General features: G+C 50.0%; 13 protein-coding genes across 13 annotated transcripts; 3 read left to right on the top strand and 10 right to left on the bottom strand.

Moving 5' to 3' along the window:
* Positions 1 to 562: 562 nt before the first annotated feature.
* Positions 563 to 2480, top strand: COCVIDRAFT_37869 (hypothetical protein; the record flags this gene model as incomplete). Its single annotated transcript, XM_014701077.1, has 4 exons — positions 563 to 1125; positions 1243 to 1524; positions 1585 to 1814; positions 1864 to 2480. The coding sequence occupies 4 exons, from the start codon at positions 563 to 565 to the stop codon at positions 2478 to 2480; spliced, it is 1692 nt and encodes a 563-aa protein (XP_014556563.1).
* Positions 2481 to 3043: 563 nt separating this feature from the next.
* Positions 3044 to 3503, bottom strand: COCVIDRAFT_37868 (hypothetical protein; the record flags this gene model as incomplete). The annotated part of the gene is made up of 2 exons (XM_014701076.1): positions 3044 to 3243; positions 3353 to 3503. The coding sequence occupies 2 exons, from the start codon at positions 3501 to 3503 to the stop codon at positions 3044 to 3046; spliced, it is 351 nt and encodes a 116-aa protein (XP_014556562.1).
* Positions 3504 to 4356: 853 nt separating this feature from the next.
* On the bottom strand, positions 4357 to 5829 carry COCVIDRAFT_26718 (hypothetical protein; the record flags this gene model as incomplete). Its single annotated transcript, XM_014701028.1, has 1 exon — positions 4357 to 5829. The coding sequence occupies one exon, from the start codon at positions 5827 to 5829 to the stop codon at positions 4357 to 4359; it is 1473 nt and encodes a 490-aa protein (XP_014556514.1).
* A 381-nt stretch (positions 5830 to 6210) lies between these two features.
* On the top strand, positions 6211 to 7526 carry COCVIDRAFT_99480 (hypothetical protein; the record flags this gene model as incomplete). The annotated part of the gene is made up of 2 exons (XM_014701075.1): positions 6211 to 6519; positions 6576 to 7526. The coding sequence occupies 2 exons, from the start codon at positions 6211 to 6213 to the stop codon at positions 7524 to 7526; spliced, it is 1260 nt and encodes a 419-aa protein (XP_014556561.1).
* Positions 7527 to 7583: 57 nt separating this feature from the next.
* On the bottom strand, positions 7584 to 9900 carry COCVIDRAFT_99557 (hypothetical protein; the record flags this gene model as incomplete). Its single annotated transcript, XM_014701074.1, has 4 exons — positions 7584 to 8124; positions 8172 to 8690; positions 8768 to 8897; positions 8952 to 9900. 4 exons carry the CDS (start codon positions 9898 to 9900, stop codon positions 7584 to 7586), a joined length of 2139 nt encoding a protein of 712 aa, XP_014556560.1.
* Positions 9901 to 10624: 724 nt separating this feature from the next.
* Positions 10625 to 11359, bottom strand: COCVIDRAFT_37864 (hypothetical protein; the record flags this gene model as incomplete). The annotated part of the gene is made up of 1 exon (XM_014701073.1): positions 10625 to 11359. One exon carries the CDS (start codon positions 11357 to 11359, stop codon positions 10625 to 10627), a length of 735 nt encoding a protein of 244 aa, XP_014556559.1.
* A 708-nt stretch (positions 11360 to 12067) lies between these two features.
* Positions 12068 to 13375, bottom strand: COCVIDRAFT_26714 (glycoside hydrolase family 64 protein; the record flags this gene model as incomplete). Its single annotated transcript, XM_014701027.1, has 1 exon — positions 12068 to 13375. One exon carries the CDS (start codon positions 13373 to 13375, stop codon positions 12068 to 12070), a length of 1308 nt encoding a protein of 435 aa, XP_014556513.1.
* Positions 13376 to 13743: 368 nt separating this feature from the next.
* On the bottom strand, positions 13744 to 13899 carry COCVIDRAFT_99594 (hypothetical protein; the record flags this gene model as incomplete). The annotated part of the gene is made up of 1 exon (XM_014701072.1): positions 13744 to 13899. The coding sequence occupies one exon, from the start codon at positions 13897 to 13899 to the stop codon at positions 13744 to 13746; it is 156 nt and encodes a 51-aa protein (XP_014556558.1).
* Positions 13900 to 14689: 790 nt separating this feature from the next.
* On the bottom strand, positions 14690 to 17058 carry COCVIDRAFT_37862 (hypothetical protein; the record flags this gene model as incomplete). Its single annotated transcript, XM_014701071.1, has 6 exons — positions 14690 to 15474; positions 15529 to 15809; positions 15857 to 16063; positions 16111 to 16728; positions 16777 to 16848; positions 16934 to 17058. The coding sequence occupies 6 exons, from the start codon at positions 17056 to 17058 to the stop codon at positions 14690 to 14692; spliced, it is 2088 nt and encodes a 695-aa protein (XP_014556557.1).
* Positions 17059 to 17472: 414 nt separating this feature from the next.
* Positions 17473 to 18078, bottom strand: COCVIDRAFT_99597 (hypothetical protein; the record flags this gene model as incomplete). The annotated part of the gene is made up of 2 exons (XM_014701070.1): positions 17473 to 17618; positions 17700 to 18078. The coding sequence occupies 2 exons, from the start codon at positions 18076 to 18078 to the stop codon at positions 17473 to 17475; spliced, it is 525 nt and encodes a 174-aa protein (XP_014556556.1).
* A 789-nt stretch (positions 18079 to 18867) lies between these two features.
* COCVIDRAFT_99529 (carbohydrate esterase family 12 protein) lies at positions 18868 to 19695 on the top strand (the record flags this gene model as incomplete). Its single annotated transcript, XM_014701069.1, has 2 exons — positions 18868 to 19164; positions 19225 to 19695. 2 exons carry the CDS (start codon positions 18868 to 18870, stop codon positions 19693 to 19695), a joined length of 768 nt encoding a protein of 255 aa, XP_014556555.1.
* A 791-nt stretch (positions 19696 to 20486) lies between these two features.
* Positions 20487 to 22073, bottom strand: COCVIDRAFT_53475 (hypothetical protein; the record flags this gene model as incomplete). The annotated part of the gene is made up of 1 exon (XM_014701068.1): positions 20487 to 22073. A coding segment is annotated over one exon (1587 nt), but the record flags the coding sequence as incomplete, so codon positions are not given.
* Positions 22074 to 22578: 505 nt separating this feature from the next.
* COCVIDRAFT_54487 (hypothetical protein) lies at positions 22579 to 23268 on the bottom strand (the record flags this gene model as incomplete). Its single annotated transcript, XM_014701067.1, has 5 exons — positions 22579 to 22610; positions 22662 to 22764; positions 22812 to 22902; positions 23093 to 23119; positions 23168 to 23268. Coding segments are annotated over 5 exons (354 nt in total), but the record flags the coding sequence as incomplete, so codon positions are not given.
* Positions 23269 to 24040: the final 772 nt, after the last annotated feature.

Genomic DNA, 24040 nt, shown 5'->3' with positions numbered 1-24040 from the left:
GGGCCGCCGGCGAAGTGGGGTCACGTGACGAGCGACTACGGCTGGCGCTTCGTTGCAGCGAGCAGACCCCAAATCGCGTTGCCCGCTAGAGCGTGAGGAGTAAAATCGAGTCCGTCCTGGCACTCGGCCTCTCCCACTGCATTGCTCCGGTACAGCTCTCCAGACACCCGCCCGAGCCCCAGACCATGGTCGTGTCCCCGCCAGACTTTGTCTTGTACTCCTCCATTCATCTGATCCTCGCCCTCTGAAGCTCGTCGACCTTTTGGCCCGCTCTCGACACACCCGCTCCCGCCCTCCCAGCTCCAAACCACGCCCACCCACGCCCGCCAGAGAGAGCGCCCGCTGCGCGATCCCGCCCGCCGTGCCATTGAAGTCCTCCCATCTCTCCCTCACTCGTCGCCATCATCCTCCCCACACCATCTGCTCGTCCGTTCCCACCTCCTACCACGCCCGGCCGCACGCCCTCGCAGGCGCACCCAACCCCATCCCGCCCGCGACCTCCCTCGTCGCTCATCTACCTTCCACCTGTCGCACGTAGACACGCACCACTGCCCGACACGCAATGTCGCCGCGACGCTCATCGCGGGCCCGTACCACCCAGCCCCCGCCCAGTGGCGCATCACACAGCAACTCGTCGTCTTCCGTCTCATCAGCGCGTACCGAGCGTGCGTCACGAACAAACACCAAACAGACGTCACCACCAAAGTCGTCGACTCCACACTCGCTCTCCTCGGAAGAGCCCGAGGAGCCCTCTCACGATGCACTGCCCGAGCCGCCCTTGACACGCCGCCGAACACGCGAACACGACAATGACGAGGACGAGCCCACCAAGCTCGACGACGAGCTCGAAGACGACATAGCAGAAGAAGACGAAGTCACCCGATGCGTCTGTGGCTATCAAGATTATCCGGGTCTGCCATCCGATTCACTCAAGGCTGGCATGTCTCTAGCTGATTTAGAGGCGCAAGCTGACGAGCTCGGCGGTCTTTTCATCCAATGCGATGTCTGCAAGGTATGGCAACACGGCGGATGCGTGGGCATCATGGACGAAGCTGCCAGCCCAGACGAATACTTTTGCGAAGAGTGCAGAAAGGACCTCCACAAGGTTTCGACAAGTCCAAAAGGGTACGTATTTTGTCTGATCTGTTAGCTGTCGCATGTTTGAGACCCGGCGTCGAGACTCGTGTTACTAGCCGATTTTTCGCGACAAAGCAAACATGGCTAACGAAATCGTCGCAACAGTCAAAAATACTCCCGCTACCTCCCCGTCTACGACCAGCAACATGGCAAGCATCGCAAGTCGTCAGTCTCCAAAGAATCCGAGGGCAACTCGGCCAAGGACAAGGATCGTAACAACAGAGCGAGCGTGGATTCCTTTGGGAAGCGTAGGTCGACTATGAACAGTCGAGCCGCGTATGACGAAGATGAGGTGCTACGAAAGGTACTCGAAGAAAGCAGACACGAGGGTGGCACAACTTCGGAGACTGGAAACCGGAAGAAGCGAAGTCGCGGCGATAGCGAAGAGTGCGTTTCAATTGCTGCTTCACAAACCACCGGCATTTCAGCTGACAAGCTTTGCTACAGAACAAAGCCAGAAATCAAACGACAGCGCACAGGTTCGCGCTCTCCAAGCAATTCGCCAGTCCTGGAGTCCGAAGACGACAGCACAAAAGCTTCAGCACCAAAACAGAAGCCACGCGGAGCTGCAGCAAAGAGCCAGCGGGAAAAGGAACAGCGTGACAAGGAGCGCGAAAACCAACGCAACGAAGCCGCAAATAGGCGCAAAGGGCGCGCCGAGCGAAGAAAGGGCGATGGTACGTTGCAACCCGTGGCGAGATGATTCATTGGCTAACAGGTGTATAGAACCCGAAGATTCAGAGCCCACACCCACACCCGCCGCTGAAGAACCTGCGATGCCTCCACAAGCGACCGAAGCTACGCCGCCCGAGCCGCCTGCTGCTGAACCTAAACCTGTGCCTGCTCCACGAAGAGGCGGTCGCCCTCCCCAAAAGGCCCGTGGCCGGCTTGGGCGGAACCAATATTCGAGAGACACCGTCCCTGCTACTAACGGTACTTCGCCCAAAAACGATGTGGCTCAATCACCACAGGCAACCACCACGAACGGTGCGAGCAATGGCCACGATAGCAGCGACGGTGCGGCGGGCAACAAACCCACCAAGACGAAGAATTGGCGCCTGCAAAAGCTCTCTTGGAATGACATACGAAGGCCAGCAGGAGCTATGCAGAGCTACATTGCGCAGCGACAGGTCGAGATGGCCACAGCCGAAAAACATGTTAGCCTTGCGCCTGCTGTACAACTCACAACTGCCGCAACCAACGGCGATGGCAAAGACGATGACGCAGATCTGGCCAAGTTCAAGGACCTCAGCACAACCCAGATGATGGACTTTTTGAGCCGAGACCTCGTACACTGGCAACAGATGATATCCGAACCCATGGACAAGTCACCGAGACCATGACTCCCACCTCCTTCCTTTTTCCTTATACTATAACTACTGGGGCGTATATTGGTGAAAGCAAAGCCACCATTGCATTTGGGCATATTGGCAGGCGTTTTCTTTTTTTCGTTTTTTCGTGGTGTGGTCTGCATATCTTTTTTTCTCGCTCGCGACACGGATACCCTCCACTTTGTGACCTGTTCTCTTTTTTTTACTCGCGCGACGCGACGCGCTGGAGGAACTGGCTGTCTTTTTTCTACTGTTCAATTGTAACCTACGACTCTCATTGCTATGGGACCTCTTTTTTTTCTCTCATTTTTCTGTTGATGTAAACCTGTATGTAGGGTCGTGTGTTCCTCATCGAACTTCAATTCAGAAACGTTTTGGGTGTTGGGAGGGTTTAAAAAAACACCATGTCGAAAATGCCGGTAAGGGGAAAGGGGGGGGGGGGGGGGGAACTTGGTTAGGTTGGGTTCGGTTTGGATTGGTTAGGTGATGAATATATATATATAGTTATATATATAAAATACTGGCTAACTATTGGATTGCTGTATCGTTTAACCTCATTACATTTCTTGTTCCGTTCACTCATCTTTCCCCAACTTCACCTCCAAAACCCCCATCCCAGGGTTTCCCTTGAGCAACTCCACCACGGCACTAATATTATCTTCCGTCAAAACAGTATATTCAGGCCATAATTTCTCCCGCCCCTTGACATCCCAGTGGATTTTGAATTCTTGGATTTGCTCTGCCGGGCCATCTTTGGCTTTGTGCTTTGCCATGACTTTTTGTTTGTGTTAGCGAGCGGGCGGAAGTAAGGAAGTAAGGAAGGTGGTTGGGGGGGGGGGAGGTTGGATGGAAAAAGGGGGATTAGGAGAGGAGAGGAGGCGTACATTCCGCACAGTTCGGACTACTAGCGATAGTACTTGTGATTTGCTTGTTCAGCGCTTTCAGCGAGACTTTGGCGCTCGTGTCTAGGAGGAGGAAGTCGTGGCGGTTGGAGGGGGGCAAGGTGAAGAGGAGGGGGAGGTATGATGATGACATCTTTTTGCTTCTCTCCTCTTTTTTTTCCTTTTCTTTTCTTTAAAATATCCCTTTTGTTCAGCGTGCTTCGTCTCTTTTATATCCAGATATTCAAATTCGACGACTGACGTTGGTATTGTTAGGCGCAAGTGATGATGAAGAGAGTAAAAGCGAGAAATTGGGAGGGGGCTATGATGTAAATAAGAACTTGGCTGTGTTTTCTTTTTTACGTCAATGTACTTCGAAGTTCACGTCCCCCCCTCCCCCCCTCCATATCCCCCCTTTAATTCCCTGGTTCTCCCTCCCTGTTCTGTGACTCCAGCGTACGTATTCTTGGTTGCTGTTGCAGCGAGTGTGAGACGGAGATACGTCATAGGACGCTAGCTTGTTTAGGTGGTGATCGGCGCGGATTAGACAGGGATGCTGGGGTTGCCCCGCTTTGCTTACATGTGTGCATCTTGGGCTGTTTGGGTAAGGAAGAACGCTGGAGAGCGTGTGCCTGAGGCGTGAGTTGATTGAACGTAAATCGGATAGTTAGTTGTAGTCTGCTTACCTAATCTGTGCATAGTGACAGACTACATTCCGGCCTTGGCGTGATTATGTTCAAAGTGGGGGAATACGTTGCAAACGAGGAAGGGGTCTTGATATTCTGCTTTTCTTTTTTTTTATCATTAACGTCACTCTTTTTATTTTTCTAAGAATTGTTTATATCACTAAAAATTCTAGTGTCACGTTGGTGGCCTTCTTTCGTAGTCCTCTCGTACCACTACACCGTCCACATGTCCACCCATGCCGACCACACCACTTCGCTATATGGTAAATGATATCACATATAAATTGTCAAAACTCGCTCAAAAAACAAACATAGACCCCTCTATAGCCTCGCCTCTACTACTGGTGCCGCTTGCGACTGACTCTGCTCCTTCTCCTCCGTCCTTATCGCATCCTCAAAGACCTGCATGAACCTCCAAACATCACCGAAAGTATTGTACAGCGGCACGGGCGCAACACGGATAATACCCGGTTTCCTCTTGTCACACACAATGCCGTTGTCCACCAGCCTCGCGCTAGCCTCGTCAAACTTGTCTTCAGGCAGCAAGACACTGAGCTGCGCGCCACGGAAACGCGGGTCCGTAGGTGTGATGATTTGGAATGGAAACTCGCCATTCTTAATGTTTCGTGTGGCGATTTGCAAAAGGAGGTATTCGGCGTAGGCAGTTAGTAGTAATGATCTTGAGCGCAAATTGGCCATGGATGTCTTTTCGAAAACGCTGAGAGCGCCGGATAAACAGGTGAGGTCGACAATCGAAGGATTTGAGCACTGGAAGCCCTGCGCGCCGGGTGTAGGAACAAACTTGTTGTCCATCTGGAAGCGAGATGACTTGTCGTGGCCGTACCAGCCCTTGAGTCCCTTGTAGTGGTCGTTGTTGCCGTGCTTCTCGTGGATAAAGGCACCTGCGATGGCACCGGCACCGGCATTCATGTACTTGTATGTACACCAGCATGCAAAGTCAACGTCCCATTCGTGGAGTTTGAGTTCGACATTGCCGGCGGCATGGGCGAGGTCCCAGCCAATTGTGATGTTGTGTTTCCGTGCATGGGCAGTGATGACTGGGATATCAAGGAGTTGGCCGCTGTAATATTGGATTCCAGGCAACATAATGAGTGCAAGCTCATCGGCGTTGTCATCAATGAGTTTCAGAATGTTCTTTGTTGTCATGGTGTATCCATCGTCTGGCTCTACCAGAAGCATCGACTTCTTTGGGTCTAGTCCGTGCCACTCGATTTGCGACTCAATCGCATACCAGTCGCTGGGAAACGGCCGCCACTCGCACATTATCTTGTGCTTCTTCTCAGTTGGCTTGTAGAAAGCCGCCATCATCAAGTGCAAGTTGATGGTCAATGTGTTCATTGCAACAATCTCAGAAGGCGATGCACCAACAACGTTGGCCATTTTTCTTGAACATGCAGCAGCCATGTCTTGGTAAGGAGTGATTGGCGAGTCTTCAAGGGCGGTGAAATGGCCGCCAACGGCTATTGAGCCCCATGTCTTGAGGTATGCGTTCAAGTGTTCGCCGACAGCTTTTGGCTGGAGACCCAGCGAGTTGCCGCAAAAGTAGATGGCCTCGTCCTCTGCACTCGCTGCTGGGTTTGCGGTTTGTGCATCGTCTTTGAGAGTCTTTCGCTTGAGCTGCGCCTTGCTAGGGACAATAAATTCGGGGCGGAATGTATGCGGTATTTCGGTACTCTCATCAAGGGTCTGGGCAAAGTCGAATGACTCGGCATTTGTGGGCCATTGCGGCTTTTGGCCTTGGCGGAGTTGTTCGATAGCGCTCGTGGTGTCCATGGTGATCGACCGAAATGGCAGTGTAATACAACGTTCGGATGACGACTGAAAGACCTGTGTGTGAGGTCGTAGTGAGAAAAAGGACACTTAATATATGCTGGCTACTTCGATTACGTCTTCTAGACTCCGGCACTTGGTCTGGCAGATATGCATTAGGCCAGCACCTTCTTCTTTTAGTCTTCCGACGCGCATCCGACGCGCTTCCGTCCGCCTTCCGATCCGACGCCTTGGAATCTTTCGAGGTTTGGATACTTGGTTGGCCTAACAAAGTGGGCCAATGTGGTTTCATGATAAATGCGGTCTTCGCCGCCCTGCATATTCAAAGCCTTCTAGAATCCATGAAACGTTACTTTGGTGTGCTTCTGCTTTGTTTTTTTCACAATGAGTCCTCACAAAATTTTCAGTCTACCATGCACTTCTGCACTACCGGAGTACGGTATATCTCAAAACGGCTTTCTTCCTGCTGAGCCACCACTATCCCGACTACCACAAGACTACTACCGCCCATGGGAACAGATCATAGAGAAACTCCCTCTGCTTATCGAGACTCAGCAGATACGGCAGTCTGTTGATGAGTTGCCGATCCTTGATGTATCTCAACTAGACAATGAGGCAGAATGGCAAAGAGCCCACTCAATGCTAGCTGTCATGGCTCAAGGGTACATTTGGACAGGACCTGAACCATCAGAGGTAAAGAGAGCATCCTGCTTGACTGAGACGAAGATGAGTACTAACCAGATACTCAGCGGTTACCTCCTGCAATTACTATCCCTTTCCTTCGGACTGCCGAGCACCTTGAGGTACATCCCGTCGCCACATATGCAGCACTGAACCTATGGAATTGGAGACCATTAACCAACGACGCCGACTTGACTCAGCCGGAGAATATGGTTGCTCTGTATACAGCTACTGGCAGCGATGATGAATCGTGGTTCTTCATCATCTCAAATGCCATGGAGGCAAGGGCCGGTCCACTGATCGAGACCATGCTCGGTGCGATCGAAGCCGTCGAAAAGGATGATGTTGCGACAGTAGTGCATGCTCTGCAGTACTTCAAGAGAGGTGTGGATAGTATTGGACAACTTCTAGAACGTATGGACGAACGATGCGACCCTCATGTGTTCTACCATACCATCAGACCATTTCTGGCCGGAAGCATGAACATGGCGGCTGCTGGTCTGCCAAATGGTGTCTTCTATGATGAAGGCAATGGTAAGGGCACATGGCGAGCTTACCGAGGTGGCTCCAATGGCCAGTCTTCCCTGCTCCAGTTCTTCGATGCCGTGCTCTCGGTAGACCATTCCAGAAGTGGCGGTTTCCACGCTGAGATGCGCGGATACATGCCCGGCCCCCACGCCCGGTTCCTGGATGATGTTGAAGCCATTGCCAACATTCGCAGCTATGTAAACGAACATCAAGAGAACGATGTGCTTCTTTCAACGTTCAATGCAGCTGTTGCAGCACTCAGTGGTTTCCGCGACAAACACATTGCTCTTGTAACGAGGTACATCATCATACCAAGTCATTCGGCGAAGCCGGCAAGCCATGTAAAGAGGAGAGATATCGCTTCTGCCTCTACAGAGATGGTTGCAGAAAAGCCAAAGACACAAGAGCTAGTTGGTACCGGAGGCACCAAGTTGATTCCATTTCTACGGACATCAAGAGACGAAACCAGCGAAACAAAAGTCGTACATTGAAGTCCAGATGTAGGAAGTTTTGCGAATATTTTGGATACAAACACACGGTCGATTGAACTACGGGAAGAAGGTGTTGCCCATCTGTTGATTATGGATAGGGAAGAGCGGTATATCCGCCACAGACGCACCGTCCAGATTATAGGTGCCCGGTTGGAGGAAATCCTGTAGACCTTGGTCATTCTCACTAGGCCACGGTAGAGCAAAGAAGTCGGCGTCATAGATGGTCCAGTCAAGCGGAGCTTGTGCAGGAGGGTTTTGCAGAGTAGCTTGTGTGGAGGATGGCAAGCCGGGCTCCGGTCGTGGCTGAGGGCCTTCGATTGGATGGGCTCGAGGGGTTTGCTCCGATGGTAACAGACCAAACAATTCAGAGGAAGCTTGCTTCCGCTTTCGACGCAAGTGTAGTTCCCTTTTCTTCGCGTGTGCAGTTGTGATTTTGAGCAGGGACTGAGCAGCATGCGAGTATTGACGAGCATGATGATCAACCGCACCAAAATAGTCCATGCAGGCAATTGCATCTTTACAGCTTTCCTCTAAAAGAAGGCCGGAGTTCCCGAGAATACCGACAGCTAGAACCAGTGTGGCAGTGAAGAGCCAAGATCTAGGATTGATTAGCAAATATCAGTGTTAATATGCGTTGTAACTTACACTACCAAGGGCATCCTGCGTAGCAATTGATCTGCTTTTATTAAAACCTCTAATGTATCAACCAATACTGAAGCCGCGTCAATTGCAGCATCCGCATATTTGCGCTTCTCTTGATGATCAGCAGGAGTGCCTCCATTCTTGAGTGAGGCGCCCATGTACTCGTAAAGTTCGTAAATAAGGAATGGCCGTGTCAATAGCATTATGCCATAGTAGTAGGAGCATAAAGTGGAGCAGGCGCCAACTACTGCCTCACGAGATGGTTGTCGAGCTGTAATATCTGAGAGATTTCCGAGCCATTTGGACGCCCAGTTTTTCAGTTGCCTCGAGACGTAGTCGGCGATCCGTAGAGATATCCGCTTGCGAGAGTACACTTCGACAACGACACGTTCGACAATCATGAAGATTTGCACACTCGCATCCAGTATGTTGGCACTGGTATCAGACCGTATGTTTTCAGGATTGGCGTATTTGACAGTGCAGTCCACATCAGATGTGGAGGGTGGTCGACCTAGGACATTGCTGGATGGCGAACATCATATGTCAGTGTATGTTTACTATGGAAGCCTAAATAAATGAGGGAAATCATAATGACTCACCTGATGAGTTGGTCAATGACGCGCAAGCTCTTCCAGATGCGATCGCGTACCGATCTGATATTCTCGCCGAAAGAAGCGTTGACTTCGGTTCTGTGGAGGCCAATTGCGTATGCAGTACGTGCAGCCAAGGCTAGCCATCGTAAGCAGGTGACACCTACGAACACTTGTACATACGACTACTTACAAAAGTACAAATATGCACCATTTGGCTGCGACGCGCGAAGCATGAAAATAGCTACTAGTGTGAAGCCCTGAACGGTAGAAACGTTCATATTACTGCACATGAACTTTAGAAGTATGTTGAGCGCGTGTTTGAACCAGGCCTCTGCCTTGTCTTCATACTTGTCTTGAGCACCGATAGCGAGCACAAGATAGAAGACAGCGGCAGCGACATCATCTGGGCTAGACGCCTGGTTGCTCGCCCAGTTTTTCAGTTCTGGTAATAGATCCTCGCATTGAAATAACTGTACGAGACCACTGCTGGCTGCAATGTACTCTTGGACTAGGGCATCTACATGTTGCAACTCAATGGGTGGACATTGTTGTTGGTCGGCCAATGGGGGACGCGTGATTTCGATAATGGGATCCCTCGCGGCCTGCACCGAAACTCCCGAATCGACTTCGGATGTGATGAGATGTTTGACCGTTTGCAGAAAGGACAGTGGGGCGCAATCGCCGATGAAGATTAGTTTGCCTTGTGCGTCACGAAGTATACGGCCTTCCAGAGGGACCGCGGTATCGCCCTGTTGGTCGTCTCTACTCAGTGTAGGTGAGAGTGATGTTGTAATTTCTGCGGCTTCATGCTGGTATCGTGATCCTTGAGAGTTGTTTTCACGAACATTGTGTTCTCGGTTTTCCGGCGTATGGCCAGCGGATAGGATGCGACGAAAAGACGAGCTGTCAGTATGAGCGCGTATAGTTGGAGATTCCACCACCGAGTGAGCTTGATTTCGTGGATTTGAACCGCTGAATGTACATGTAGCTGCACGCTCTTTGCGTACACAGTATGCACATGGTAATTCACCGTCGCACTTGACTTTTCTCCTTCTACACAAATCGCATGCTGCAGCGACGCGGTCAATACGACGCCGCTTTTCGGATGGCGTTACCAGCTGATCTGGTCGTGTGGACATTGTGAATCTATGACAGCAGGAATGCGCTTGTGGGTAGTTGGTAACGGGAGGCAATGTGGTTGACGGAACTTCCGTTATTATTGTGGTAGCCGTCCGACGCGTCGGATGTCCAGTAGCTTCGGCTTGCGGCTGTTAATGGTGGGCTTGGCATTTCTTCAGCCGAGAGAATGCGTCATTGTGCATGCGAGCTTCCGATGCTCGAATCACTACCCGGCTACAAATAACGTGTTGGTAGTACTTAACCGATGTAGCGGTAGAAAGACAACTAAGGAGATCGAAAGAAATCCATTACCTTTTTTCCTAATAACAACAAGTGTCTTTTTTACATCATCTTCGAAAGGGACAATAATAGCCAAGTAAGACATAGCATTATTCACTTATCCATTCCCAATCATTTCTTGCTTAAAAGTCATCCAAGTTTCAACAGTTACGTAAAAGCCAAGATGCAAATCCGACACACATCCAGTCCAGTCCCTCAAGGAGAATAATCCAGTCGAGCAGCAGTCACCACCAAATCCATATTGATCACAATAATATCAAGTCTTTCCTCAAAAATTCCTTCAAATAATGTATTCTTCTTGCTATCCTCCCGTAAATGAAATCTATCCGTATCTCAGAAACAACATCCCAAAGCACGCCCTAACACCTTTCCAAACATTCTACCCAAACCCATCTACCAAAACAACCAACACAGAAAAACCTTCCCTCCAATCCCCACAACCCCTCAATTAATATCCGCCAACACCAAATCCACAACAACAAACCTTCCCAACCACCTCAGCGCAATCTCCTTCGCGTCCTCCCCCTTCCGCACCCACACCTGCGTCTCCGGCAAACAAGTGACCCAATTTAGGTAATCAGTCCATTCTTCCGCCATGGACTCGAGTTCCCACTGGCCGGTGCGCATGTTGAGCTTGCAGTGGTGCCAGGGGGTTTCGTTGTTGGTGTTGAGTGAGTGTGTGCCGCTGGACTGGCAGGTAAGTGAGCGGAGGGTGGTGGTGTAGAAGTTTATGCGGTTAAAGTATGTGCGCATGTTGTTTATTGTGATGTGGGCGGTGTGGAGTTTGGGTTGGAGCGAGTTGGTGAGGAGTTCGGCGAGTTGGGGGGTTGGGGGGTTGGATGGGATATGTTCGGCGTCTGAGATCACTTCCTTCAGGAGGGTTATGCTGGTCTCCATTGGTTTGAAGAGGATGTGGTAATCCTCTGGGTCGTCGAGGTCGAAGGCTTCTTCGAGATTGAGCAGTTGAGGGCCGTGGGTGGGACAGTCGGCCATTGCTTCGCGCCTAGTGAGCTGCGAAGTGTGATAGCAATAGCCCATCGAGCGGTAGTAGTCCTCCATCTCGGTGCAGTGTTTGAGCAGTTTCTTGCCGTGCTCGATTAGTTTCGCTACAGCCTGTTGGTATAGCTCGGGGAGCTCCGAAGGCTCCGCGGCGTTGAGGTTAATGCAACCTTGGCACATGGTGGTAGATTCTGTTTGATTTATGAATAGTCTTTGAAGTGTGGATTTTGTTAGAGTCGTAATGGTGATTTTGGTTAATGTAGTTGTAGTTGAATGACCTGAATATAGTATATAGGAGAAACGAGCATTCGAAATATATAGTCGTAAGTTCCATGAGAACTTAGTGAGTGTTGTATATCCGCCACTGTACAGTGAACGGTGTGTTGACATAGTGAATTCATGGTTGCCCGGTTAGAACAGGCGACACTGCCTACTATTAGCAACACAGTGTCGAAGCCATGCCCACTTAGAATCACATTCTGTGCTTTCACAACCCTCTTTCGGTAATTCGTCGTGAATTCCGCCCATGTGGAACTTTTATTGACAGTGAAAATACACAATTAGTGCGCCTTAGTGAGTGTCAGCCGTCATATTCCAATGTACAGGTGAGGGCCCCATGAAAAGTGCATGGATAATTTCCCGACAAAAGTATGTACTGACATGAGTGAGCAGAATACAGTTTGGTATATACAAACAGGCTTTGATATTCTATAAGCTAGGCAATGACGCCTCGATGTAAAGATGGTGGAATTCTAGGACGAAGAAAAAATACAGTGAAGAGGTATATAGTGATGAAGGATGCTTGCTAAAACCGCTGTCTCAAACAACAGACTCCCATTCTTTGTACCATGACAAACATGAACAACACCTAGCAATGCAGCAATCACACTACTGATTACCGCCTACAGCAATTGTAAACAGCTGCGGGCTTCCATCAAAGATGGTTCCTGCAACATCCTGACCACCGTCTGGGACTACATCATCGTAGGGGAAAGCGTAACCGCGTCCATCCTTCTGAATCTCGTGCAAAATGCGTGAGTAGTGGTTCGTCGTCGGGTCTTTGTAGTATTGGCTTGGGTTGCTGCCATTAGGAAATTGATTGCCAGGTGTGTTGAGTAGAATACTTCTGTTGAAGGCAGCTGCAAGACGAGGAATGACTGCATTGCGAGCCTGGTTGGAACCGGTTTGGAAAGGTCCAGTGCTGCAAGTAAAAATGTCTCTTGCTGTCGGCGCAGTGAAAGAACCCGCCTCGCCAAGCTGAAGCTCGTTGCCCTGGACGCGACCTCGCAGGTTACCAGCAGCAGCTTGTGTGTTGATGATCATATCTTCATTGCGGAACTTGTTCCACACTGCTTGGACGTAGCCATCCCAGTAATTACCCCACGCATCCGCATTGCCGACAAGTAGGTTGTTCGGACTCAGAACTCGCAATGCACGGCCATTATTCTCGTAAATCAACTTGTCCCAAGGGCGCCCATCACTTTTTGCTTGGGCGCGTAGTCTGTCCTGCAACACTTTCGGTCCATCAGGGCCCATGCCTGGTACGCTCTGCGTCTGACCTTGGGTGTTGGTAAGGCTCATCGCAACTGGGATGCTGACAAAGTCGACATAACTGATGTTAGCAAAAAGCTGTGCATCGTTGTAGGTAAATTCGCAGAAGGTCCAGTCGATGTTGAAGTTTGGATCACTAGGGTTGGTTACGCTGGGCTCGACGACAGCAGGGCCGGGGTTGAGCCGGAAGGTGAGCTTCGCACCGATGCTGAACCAGATGCGACCACCAGCAATCTTTGGTATTCTGACATTAACAGTATTCCCGGGGTTACCGAGCGGAATGGCGACGTCAGCCTGGAGTGGTTGCAGGATCTCACTGGGCCCTACGGGATAGTACACAGTCTGGCCGTCTGACTGGATAAAAATCGGCGTGTTTCCCCGCTCGAGGGCGAGGCCAGTGATGTATGCATATACTGTGCTGGAGCTAGACTTGTTCTGGAGTGCGAGCTGAAGGGTTCCGGGGGCAGCTTCAGCTAACACTTGTTGTTGGTCACCATTGGCCTGGGACGCCGGCGCTGGCGCTGGTGCTGACGTCTCGATGAGACTGTCGGCTTTGGCAGGGGCGGAAGGTTGTTCTGCCGGTTTCGATTTGCGGTTCTGGAAGCTCTGGCGACGTTTGTTCAAGAAACTCTTGAACGCCTTCATGTTGGACGGTTGTCAATTCCTAGGATAACAGGTGTAGAAGCAAAAAAAAAACAAGGATAAGTATATCGAGGGCGCTGTTGTTTAAAAGGTGAAGAGAGAAAGAAGAAGCCGACAATGCGAAGGATGCTTCGAGGTAAAGTCAATGCTTAGACGCGTAATGCATGGAGATAACAAGGAGATTTATACATGGATGACAGCAAAACGCGTCGTCAACAACGTGGAATTCAAGGCGTGAATACAAGGGTCCAGCTGATGTCACAATGCGATGGCCCTGCCGGGGTGGGTAAACCGGTTAGCGGTCGGCGCCTGCTCGCCAAGAGTCAGCAATGGCAGTTAAATGGTGGCAGCCAACCACAGCGCGGAAACCATCACCACCATCTTGCGGCCCGATCGGGAAGGCCCATGTCAAAGAAGCACGGGAGATGCACTCGTGCCTGGCAATGCTGACTTGCGGGGTGGTGGGATTGCGCCATGGCGAGGCTGCGAGCTGGTATTGGATAGAACCTACTAGTAGCTGTCAGCATAGAGCGATGAAGAATGGTAAGCAGCAGTACGGGAACTACTGTCTATGTAGGGCTCCAAGCACGTGACCCTCGTAAAAAGGTCTCACATGCTAGCACTTAGTGCTTAAGCCATGCGCACGAAGCGCCCAGAGACGTTTTCGCGGTTGGGGCGCGAGCCAGAGCATTGCGTTTTTAGTGCCTAACCTGACATCTCGTGAACTGCTTTAGCGTAAGAGTGATCACCCACGCCACATATACTGCCGGGAAGCCATAACTACCCTACTCGTATCCCTACTACCTGAGCTATCCCAAGCTCTTAGGCTAGCAAATAGGGATGTGTAACGTGAAGACTTCCCATACCTATGCTTTCCAAGCTTCATCAGTAGCGTTCTTCTGTGGACAAAAGCTGGCACTGATCGCCGCCAGCTGGATCTTCGATTGTGGTATGCTTCGGTCACGCTGTAAGCCACCGAGAACTTGCACGAATGTGGTCGAGTCGTCCGAAGCAATCATATTTCATCTTGGTATGCGAGTAGGCCCAAGCGTAAAGCTCCAGTGGTGTATGACTATTTTCTCTTCTCACTTGGTCCATCTCACCATCACCCCGTGGTGATGCTCTGTCATGGGTGCACCAAGTTGGTGTCTTTGGGTTACATTTAGAGGTGTGGTCGCCGGGGCTGACAACACGTGGTATAGGCCTGTCCTGGATCCATTTACGAAAAGAATTGCGCAACAAACGCCGAGGCTAGTAAGTAATTTCTTTTCCCAGTGTGTAGCGCTAGGCTAATCATCTGATCTTGCCTACCAAATGCTAGAATGACGCACCACTACCAAAAGCCATGTCTGAGTAGCTGACATAGCATTGGTCACCCCAGATGCCTCCGGCCATATCGAAGAACTGCTCGATGTCGAAATCTGCACTTCTCATTAGCGCAAACGGGTCACTGCTCCCATTGGCAGCGCCATCCATCTCCGCACTGCCTTCGCACGTGAAGTTCGCATCAGCCAGTGCGGGGTACTGCGCCTCTGATCCATGCATAGGGCATACAGTTGACATGGCAGAGATTGGACACGAGGCCTCGGCCGTACCTGTCTCCGTCGTCGCCCTTAATGGAGATTGCATAGGTTTCTGCATTGGTGCTTTCGGTCGGATCTTACGGATATACCAAGTCTTCGTCAAGTCCATCATGAAACACATCGCTCGCCAGAAGTCGCTGTGGGGCTGCTTCACCTCGTCGTATGTTGATAGTTTTTGCATTCGGAAGCAAAGAGATTCGAGACACAGCTCAAGACGCACTCGCTCTTGAGCTGCTTGTGCATCCCAGCCGCAGGCAGCATGGTCATCGTTAGGCATACACAGCCTGGCTACCGTCATGATGACCGACGGCAAACGCATCCACTCAGAGAACGATATGAAATGGTACTCGTTAGCTGGAAAAGATAGAAGAGTATCCAAGAATTTCTTCCCAGCTTCCAGTGCAGAGAACAAAGAGTTGAGCTGTGCCGATTGTGGTGGCGGGGGAACGTTCAGTGCATGTGGGCGAAGGGAGATGCTGTGCAACAGTGTCTTACTGAAAGAGAAGGAAAGCTCGAGCACTGTGTAATATAAGCGAAGCCCAGGTAATTCCTTTGACGTAGAAAGATACTTACATCTTTGAGATGCAGAGCAACAGGATCGTGCTTTCCATGCATCAAGTTGGCCTTCTATAGAACGCAAATGCATAAGCATGCGTCCGTCAGATAGTGACAGTTGCGCCGTATCTGCCGTAAACAGAATGTCTTGTATTTGCTCCTCAATCTGTCGCAGGGAGATCAGGTGGCTAATGACTTCATCGGATTCATACTCTAGTTCTTTTCCCAAGCTTTCAGCCGCTTCGGTCATGAAATGTGTATGCTTGAGTAGATTCGGCTTTTGAAAAGCACCGCCTACCCTGCATAATGTCAACAAAGTACCAAACACTCATTGAGAAGAACATACATGGACGAAATGTAGTAGCAACCAAGGAATGTTCTTTGCCTTTCTCGTAAATCTTTTCTAGATGGCGGTGAGGGCCTACCCCGTAGTGGAGGGGTAAAATCGATTGGTTGGTAATCTTGGTGGAGACCAATGTCAAGTGCCAGTCCAATCACAAGGTGGTGTAGGAAGAAGATCTGTTGCGTCTTGTGGCTGAAAACAAAATGGTACCTTTTGTGTTCAGCATATCGCAAGCTATTCACGTAGAGGACAAGTACCAGGATAGATAAACAAGAACGCTCTGTACTAGCCCAAGCGTCTTCCGAGGACGGACCATTGTGCGATGAGCGAGTTCCGTGCGGTATATTGTATCAAGCCTCCTCTGTTGCGAGTAATCCTTCCACGATGCTGCTGTCATTATTGCAAGGAAAAGCATTGGCCTCTCTGCATGCAGGTCGGTGCTGGAGAGTTGTTGAGATATAACAACAAATGGAAATGTAATCGACATGGAACGAAATTCCTTCATCAACGATTCTGCTTCGCCTGAAACAAGCAGACTCCGGACAAGCTCATCATCTATGGGGTCTTCGAGTCGCTTTGTCTGCCTGAATGGACCTTCAGAAGGTTGACCAGCAGTTTGTCGATCATCGAAGCCATGTATACCACGGATTTCTTCGAGGTATTGGCGGTCAACTTCAGCATCGTCCGAAGTTCTCCTTAAGAGTGCTTCTGATTGGGATTCAACAGACATCCAACCTCCTGTGACAACTGGTCTTGTCGTCTTTGGTGGAACGGCAGGTGGAATGAACCCTGAGCTAGCCGTGATTTCATTTCCAGATGCACAGACGAGTTTGGCTACAAGCCCATCAATCTTTTGTTCAACTTGAGCAATGCGTCTAAATGGAGTAAGACCCAGGAGATGCTAATGGCAGACGCCGACTTACGAAGGGGCACGTAGCTTTCTTGCTCGTCGGGGCGCGTCAGCCCAGACGCACTCGTTTCCGGAAGTGGAACACCTATGTTATTTTAGCACATTTCTGACATAATTAAACCATCTTTGAGGAACTTTCGCATCCATAGCTATGGTGGAGCAAGTAGTACCTCTGGCATCGACCGGATTGCCTACTCGGCAAACATTTGGTTTTCAGATTCCGACAGCGTTGACACGCTTGTAGAGTCCTTGGCTGCTCCGCCTTTGCAGCGGAATTCCCCTCGTTTTCCCGCATTCAAAATTATTCGTGTGGAAGTTGCAGCAAAAGTAGGGGGTCGGGGAGAGTGTTCAACACGACACGGAACGGAGAAAACATTCCTACCCGTTCCTCGACCAGTCTAACTGCTTTAGGCTGGGGGCGGAGACGCGGGGACCCGTGGTCGCCTTACCAGTTACACAATTCCATCTCCATTGGAACAATGCAAGCATCACTAAAGACATCGTAAACAAGTCAGCGTTTACTGGTTCTTCTGTTGTTTTGATCTGCGAGACAAGCCAAGCAATGGGATCTCCTATGATACATAGTAGGAGGCCTTCGACGATGACCCATTAACCGCTTCTGAGTCCCTGATATTTGCACTCCTTCTACCTCTGAATTGACAAGCCCGCTAATTCATCCACTCGTCTATTTTCAAAGATCATAATAGCCCTAAAATTGCAGCTTTGAAGCCAGCTGCCAACCATACCAAAGCGTTGCGCCAATTGTTATCAGATTTAGATGAATGCTCATCGCATGCGCACGAGAAAACGCCCTATTCAACACTAGCATTTCCTCACTCTTTGAATCGCGTGTTGCTGTTCCTTGCATTAGTTGCATGTCGTACAAACAGCCCACTGGAATTTCGCCTCAAAGATCCTGTTACGGTCTCGAGCAACGAATCACACAGGAGCTCCACGTACCTTGAGTTGCCTTCTCAATCATCAAAGCCCTAGACCGAGGCCCATACAGGGTCAAGTTTAATCCTGCAGTCACTCCGGCTATTGCAAAAGGAATGAAGCTGGCCATTTCTCCGAACGATGAGAATGGTCCATAAGGTGGACGTGTCAGCGCGACGGCGAGCAAAAGCAGGTATTGGGCATTGAAGTAGGCTGGGAAGAGTTTCTTTTGCAAACCCACAAATGCCGGCCTAGGTAGCGCTCTGTAGGTAATCTTCGTTACTATGAAGGTCTGATACAGTTCCGTCCCAATCAAAGCGGAGTAAGTGAGTAAGTGGGCCGGTGGAAGAATGGCCGATGCTACGGCGGTAAGCGACATATCGCCAAATAAGGATTTCTAGGAAAGTGTCGACTGGAAATATGCGGTATATTCGAGAGCTTGCTAAATGATTTTGAGTTGTGTTGCTGCCTGGCGAGCCAGAGGCGGATCGGATATCGCGTCTCAACTAGCTTCCGTGTCGTTTAGTTCTATCCCTACTTAGATATATCATTAGGAGACAAGGCTTATTGCCACTATCTTGAGAATGAGAGGGATTTGATTACCTACCGTGTCTTTTGTGTGGATGTATACGGCAACACCGTCCTGCAGCTCCTAAGGCGTCTTTGCTCGTGAGCTGCCAAATATCTGATCAATCACATTCACGCGGCAGCCATCTAGTCTTCTGATTAGAAACTCTCTAGTCCGTATCCTGAGCAAATAGTGTACCTACATTGCACTATGAGGATCTATCCTCAAAGACGGATCTCTCGGATCAAATTACCGCGAGGTTCCTGGTGATCGGCAATGCACCCCCGCAATGTTTCCCCGCCAAAGTAATTGCACGAATTATTTAGTATCTCTACGACAACTTTAGGAAGAACTGCCGACAATAGAACCGTTTCTTATACTACTGAGAGCATAGTGATGATCTAGTATGAATCCCTTAAATTAAATACATGATGGAAAATGCGTACTACTATTTCCGCCGTCAGCGGTATAAATATGAGACGACTACAGATGTAAAGGCGTACTGTTGCAAGCAGGGCCTTTCTTACTACTTTAAATAATCGACATCTTTTATCAATCGTCGGATTTCCAAACAAGAGGAAATATATTGCAGCCCCAGTCATGCGTTTTATCCTAATATCCTTACTACCTCTTTCTCTCGCAGCACCAAGCAGCTTAGTACGCGATGCCGCCATCAAACCCATATATTGGCTCCTAGCCGGCGACTCAACAACAGCCACCAGCGGAGGATGGGGCGATGCATTCCTTTCCAAGACCGTCGCTCCAGGATCTTCCGGCAAAAACTACGGACATAGCGGTGCGACAACAGCATCCTTCCGCGCAGGCGGCGACTGGGGCCGAGTAATCAACGACATATCAACCCACAAGCAAAACTACAAAGTCTACGTCACAATCCAGGTAACCATCCTCGCCTCTTTCAAAAACTCCAAAGAAATATCGAAGCTAACAGTAACAAAGTTCGGCCACAACGACCAAAAAGAAACCTCAGGCGTCTCCCCAGCCCAATACCGCACCAACCTCGCAACCTTCGCTTCGGAAGTTAAGAACTCAGGCGCAATACCCATCCTCGTCACACCACTCACACGCCGCACCTTCAACACAACCACCGACCGCGTCATCGAAAACCTCGCTAGAGAAAGCGCACTCACAATCGACGTCGCTACGTCGAGCAACCTGCATTTCATCGATCTCAACAAGGCATCGACGGCGTACGTCAACGCGATTGGGCAAGCAGGTGCTGACACGTATAACTGGGTGGGAAACGGTAGCACGGCGAGGGACCGCACGCATTTGAATCCGTGGGGAGAGGTGGTGTTTGGGCGGATGGTGAGTGATTTGCTAGTGGAGAAGTATACGTGGGAGTTTAAGGAGTGGACGGTGGGAAATGAGACGTTGAGTCGGCTTATTAGGGAGGGGAAACTTGCTTAGGTGCTTCTTGTGGCTAGTAGGTTTGGGATGCTTCGTGAATAGTCCAAGGAAGGGTTGGAGAGGGGGTATCGTTGCATTGATGTACAAAATTAACTAGGAAAAAAGCTATTTGTGTGGACTGAAATGTTCTTGTTGATCACTCAGCTGTATCCTTCGTCATCGTATCCTTCGCCATCGTATCCTCCGCTCGCCCATCGATTTTCTCTCGTTTCTTTCGTATTTTGCGTACTGGTGAAGCCGCTTACGCTGGAAGGAGGGGTGTCCCAGGGTTGGTACTGGCTACTATTTCCTGTGTACTGGCTACCTTGGGTCGATGATGGAGAAGAAATCTCAGCATGTTGGGGATAGGGTACATAGGGCTGCTGTGCCGAAGAGCCTTGTGGATAAGGGCAATATGGTCCCTGCGTCGGTTGTGAGAGCCCTGGGTATCCATATGGCTGGGATTGAGCGAATTGTTGGGATTTCCGATGCGGAATTCGTGGAGGATATGACTCGTTTCTTATGGCGATGGGAGTGATTTGTGAATCATAGGAGCCAGACATATGGTGTGGTGGTGGACGAGAAGGCTGGATGTCTACTTCATGATCTTGTTCAGAGATTGAAGAATGCAAGGGTGGCCTATCCATCGAGTAGCTTGACTGTTGATGCTGCTGCTGATACCTAGTGAGTGCTTCCAGGTTTGCAACAGATTTCCGGTTGACAACTTTGCTCTGCCTCTTAAGCCCATGATCAGCACTGCCTTTCTTTGAGGGTTGTACATTAGGTTGAGGTGCAGCAGAAGTGCCTGTCAGTGGGTTTGGTCGTTGTGAATTAGGCAACGGGGCAGATTCTCGTCGTGAGACAATAGCTTCCGGGGATTTTGTACGCAAAGGACCTGGCGGTTGTACGTCGAAATCCTGATAAGCGGAATTTTCAAGCGGAAATGTACCTCCCCTTGTGCCTATTGAAGGATATGGTGTTTCGTGTTCAGCCTCAGTTATGGTTTCTGTAGTTCTTGATCGTATATGATAAGGTAGGCTCGATGAACTTTGCGAGTGCTGGCCGTATGGAACTCCGTAGTGGTCTGCAGAATCTGCAGCTTCATATGTACCATACCTCGCATTTGATGGCAGTGGTGGTGCTGACGAATGGGAATGTGACCCTACACTCAGACTGGGTGGAATATGGCCATATTTCACTGTTCTGAAACGCTTGACGGTCGGATTGCGCTTACAGCGGTCTTGAGCCTCCTTCAACAGCTTCCGTATTTTCGCCTCTTCAGAAACATTTTCTTCCAGTTGCAAGTCTGTTACGCTGCCATCATCCGTCTGACCGGATACCGAGACGTTGTCACCTACCCATTTCTCTTCCTCTTTGTCTTCGTTTTCGTTTTCGTTTTCGTTTTCGTCTTCCTTATTTTCCGATGCAGCATCTGAATCCAAGTTGTCTTCCTCGAGATCAGAATTGTAATCTTTTTCCTCGGGCGCATCGATAGCGTCAGATGCGGAGCCCCGAGTTTGATGGCGAGCGTATACATTAGCACCTGCTTTGAGCAATGCATCCACGCAAGCAGCTTGGCGATAGGCGCAAGCCTCGACGAGTGCTTCATCGAGCAGATGATCCGGAGGTTTCATAGTCAGGTATCGGTCCAGGATAGCTTTGTTTCCACGGATGGAAGCAGCAGCGATGGCATTCCGATAAACCCCTCCTTGAACACGGAAATCTGCTCCAGCGTCCAGCAACTTGTTGACGACATCCATGCGGTTGAAGTAAGAAGCTGCTATCAGAGCTGTACGATACTTGCCATCTTTATGATTAACAAGCTCGATTGCCCTATCGAGAATTTCGTCAATCATAGGCAGTTCGGCTTTCATCGCAGCGGTCTGGAGAGCGTCACCGTATTTTCCTCCCTTTGCATGGACATCCGCTCCGTGTTCTATTAACTTTCTGACAACGTCAATGTTGTTACCTTTGACAGCAGCCGCCACAGTTGATCCAAGTAGGCCTCCTGAAGCTGTAGCATTTGCACCGTTGTTGAGCAAATACTCAACAACGGATAAAACACCAGACTGGGCAGCAGCAAGGATCGGGAAGCCGTGAAGGCCTCCACTGGCATTAACATCAGCATGATGTTTGATGAGAAGCTTCACAATTTTTCTATGTCCACCAGCTGCAGCTGCAGACAATGCTCCTCCAAACATGCCATTAGCTGGTCGGACATTAACTGCAGCATTGTGCTTCAAGAGTTCTTGCACAACGTTCAACCAGCCAGCAGCACACGCGGCTTGGAGAGCCGTTCCATATGTGCCCGAAATGGGTTCAGTGATTGTGATGTCGGCACCTGCTTTAACAAGGACATGTATAGTCTCAATGTCTCCAGCCCAGGCAGCGGCCTGCAGGGCTGTTCCATATGGGCCTCCGATAGCGTTGACATTGGCGCCTGCTTCGAGCAAGACTTCGCAGCAATCTTCATCGCCCTCGGCGCTATATTCTTGTCAGCGGTGCTCGAGCTATAAGACGAGGTACTTACGCGGCTGCGTGAAGTGCAGTGCCATATTTCTCGCTTGAGATATGTACATTAGCACCATGCGCCAACAGAAATCTCAGGCCTTCGATATCGCATGCATCCGCGCAGTTGATCAGGGCAGTCGTTCCCCTAGCACAGGCTGCATCTATATCTGAGACGTTCTTGATGATAAGCTCCAGATCTTCGGTGAGTAGAGTTGAGGCAGCGAGCGAGATCACGGGCCAGTTGTCTTCGCCGCCACGCACGTTCACATGAGCGCCGTGTTCGAGCAGAATCCTGGTCGCAGTACTGTCACCTTGTTCAACTGCTGCAATTATGGCGTATGAAAAGTGGCCCGCAAAGGCATTGACATCCGCTCCATGTTCAATAAGAAGGCGAATGGTGGCTTCATTACCCGTATGCACGGCAGCTGGGTATCACAAGTTAGCAAGAAGCACTAGTCCAATAGAAGAGTGTTTACCTTGTAGTTCATGGCCGTAGTAACCAATGGGTGCAGTGTTGGTTTTGGCTCCACGATCCAGTAATAACTTCACGTTGTCGGCATCGCCGAACCATGCAGCCGCCTAGAGAGTCAGCATCGAAAGACTGCTACGTCAATTGTGGGATATACCTGAAGAGCTGTACCATAGTCCCCTCCAAGTTTATTGACATCAGCTCCTTTGTCTAGCAGGGCTTTCATGATCTCCATCGTGCCATCGTATCTGGATTACAGTCAGCATGATTTCAATGGCCAGTCCTAATCTCGAGCATTCTGTTGAGGTAGTGGAAAAAAGAGGTAGCCCGGTGAAAGTGAAGGTTTGTTATGCAAGCTCTGGCAGGAAAGCTCGCTGGAGGGGTATTTGAAGAAATCATCCATCGTCCTCCAAAGTCTCAAAGATAGCTCATACTTACGCGCTAGCTGCTAATGCGAACCCGTAGCTTGAAATCGGTCAGCATTTGGTTACAATATGTGCTTGGCACACTTACATAGGACCCTCGACGTTTGGGTCCGCACCGAACTCCAAAAGAAGCTTAACGGTCTCCAGATGTTTATTGTCGGTAGCTTCGTATAAAGCCTCATCGAGTTGTGCTTGATCGATTCCTCGGGGATATAGCAGTCTCAAGACTTCCGTTCTACCGTAGAAAGCCGCTAGTGAGAATGACCTCTGATGTCTCAGCGAGCAAGATGAAAGCTCCGAATCCCGGTTCAATATCGCGGCCACGATTGGAGCGTAGCCCTTCTGAGCAGCTGCCTGTAGGGCTTGTTCTAGAATCAAAACTCGGTGTTCATCTTTCAACAATAACTCAAAGACCTCCAAGTGATTGTAGGTGGCTGCAGCGCTCAGTAAACTTCGGTAGGTTTTGATTTGAAGTTGGGGGTTCCACGATTTTGAAAGAAGATAACGGACAACACCAGCATGTCCGCGTCGCACAGCAGCACCAAGTGCAGAGCCATACCTATCCATTGGAGATTCTAGTCAGTATGTGCTCCAGTGCTAACTCAGATATGAACACTACGTACCAATACTCCTCATTGGGGTCAATATCTGCACCCCGTTCAATCAGAATACGCACGGCATCCAGATTTCCAGAAAAGGCAGCGAGGTTCAGTGCTCGTCGGTGCGGTCCACCAGGAATGTTTACCTCGGCGTTATGATCCAGCAAAAGCTCAACAATGCGGTTATCAAGGCTACCAACAGCTGCGTAGAGCGCTGTGCCATATTCAGGAGAGGGAGCGTTTACGCTAGCGTTGCGGTCGAGTAAAATTTTGACAATGTCGTAGTGGCCATTCCTGCAGGCAGCATGCAATGCTGTTGGGCTTCCATCAGAGCTTACGAAATCAACATCTGCACCTGCGCC

Source organism: Bipolaris victoriae, assembly GCF_000527765.1.
Source record: "Bipolaris victoriae FI3 unplaced genomic scaffold scaffold_43, whole genome shotgun sequence".
NCBI classification, from domain to species: domain Eukaryota; kingdom Fungi; phylum Ascomycota; class Dothideomycetes; order Pleosporales; family Pleosporaceae; genus Bipolaris; species Bipolaris victoriae.
The sequence above is the reverse complement of the archived record's forward strand: the minus strand, read 5'-3'. Positions and strand labels throughout refer to the sequence as shown.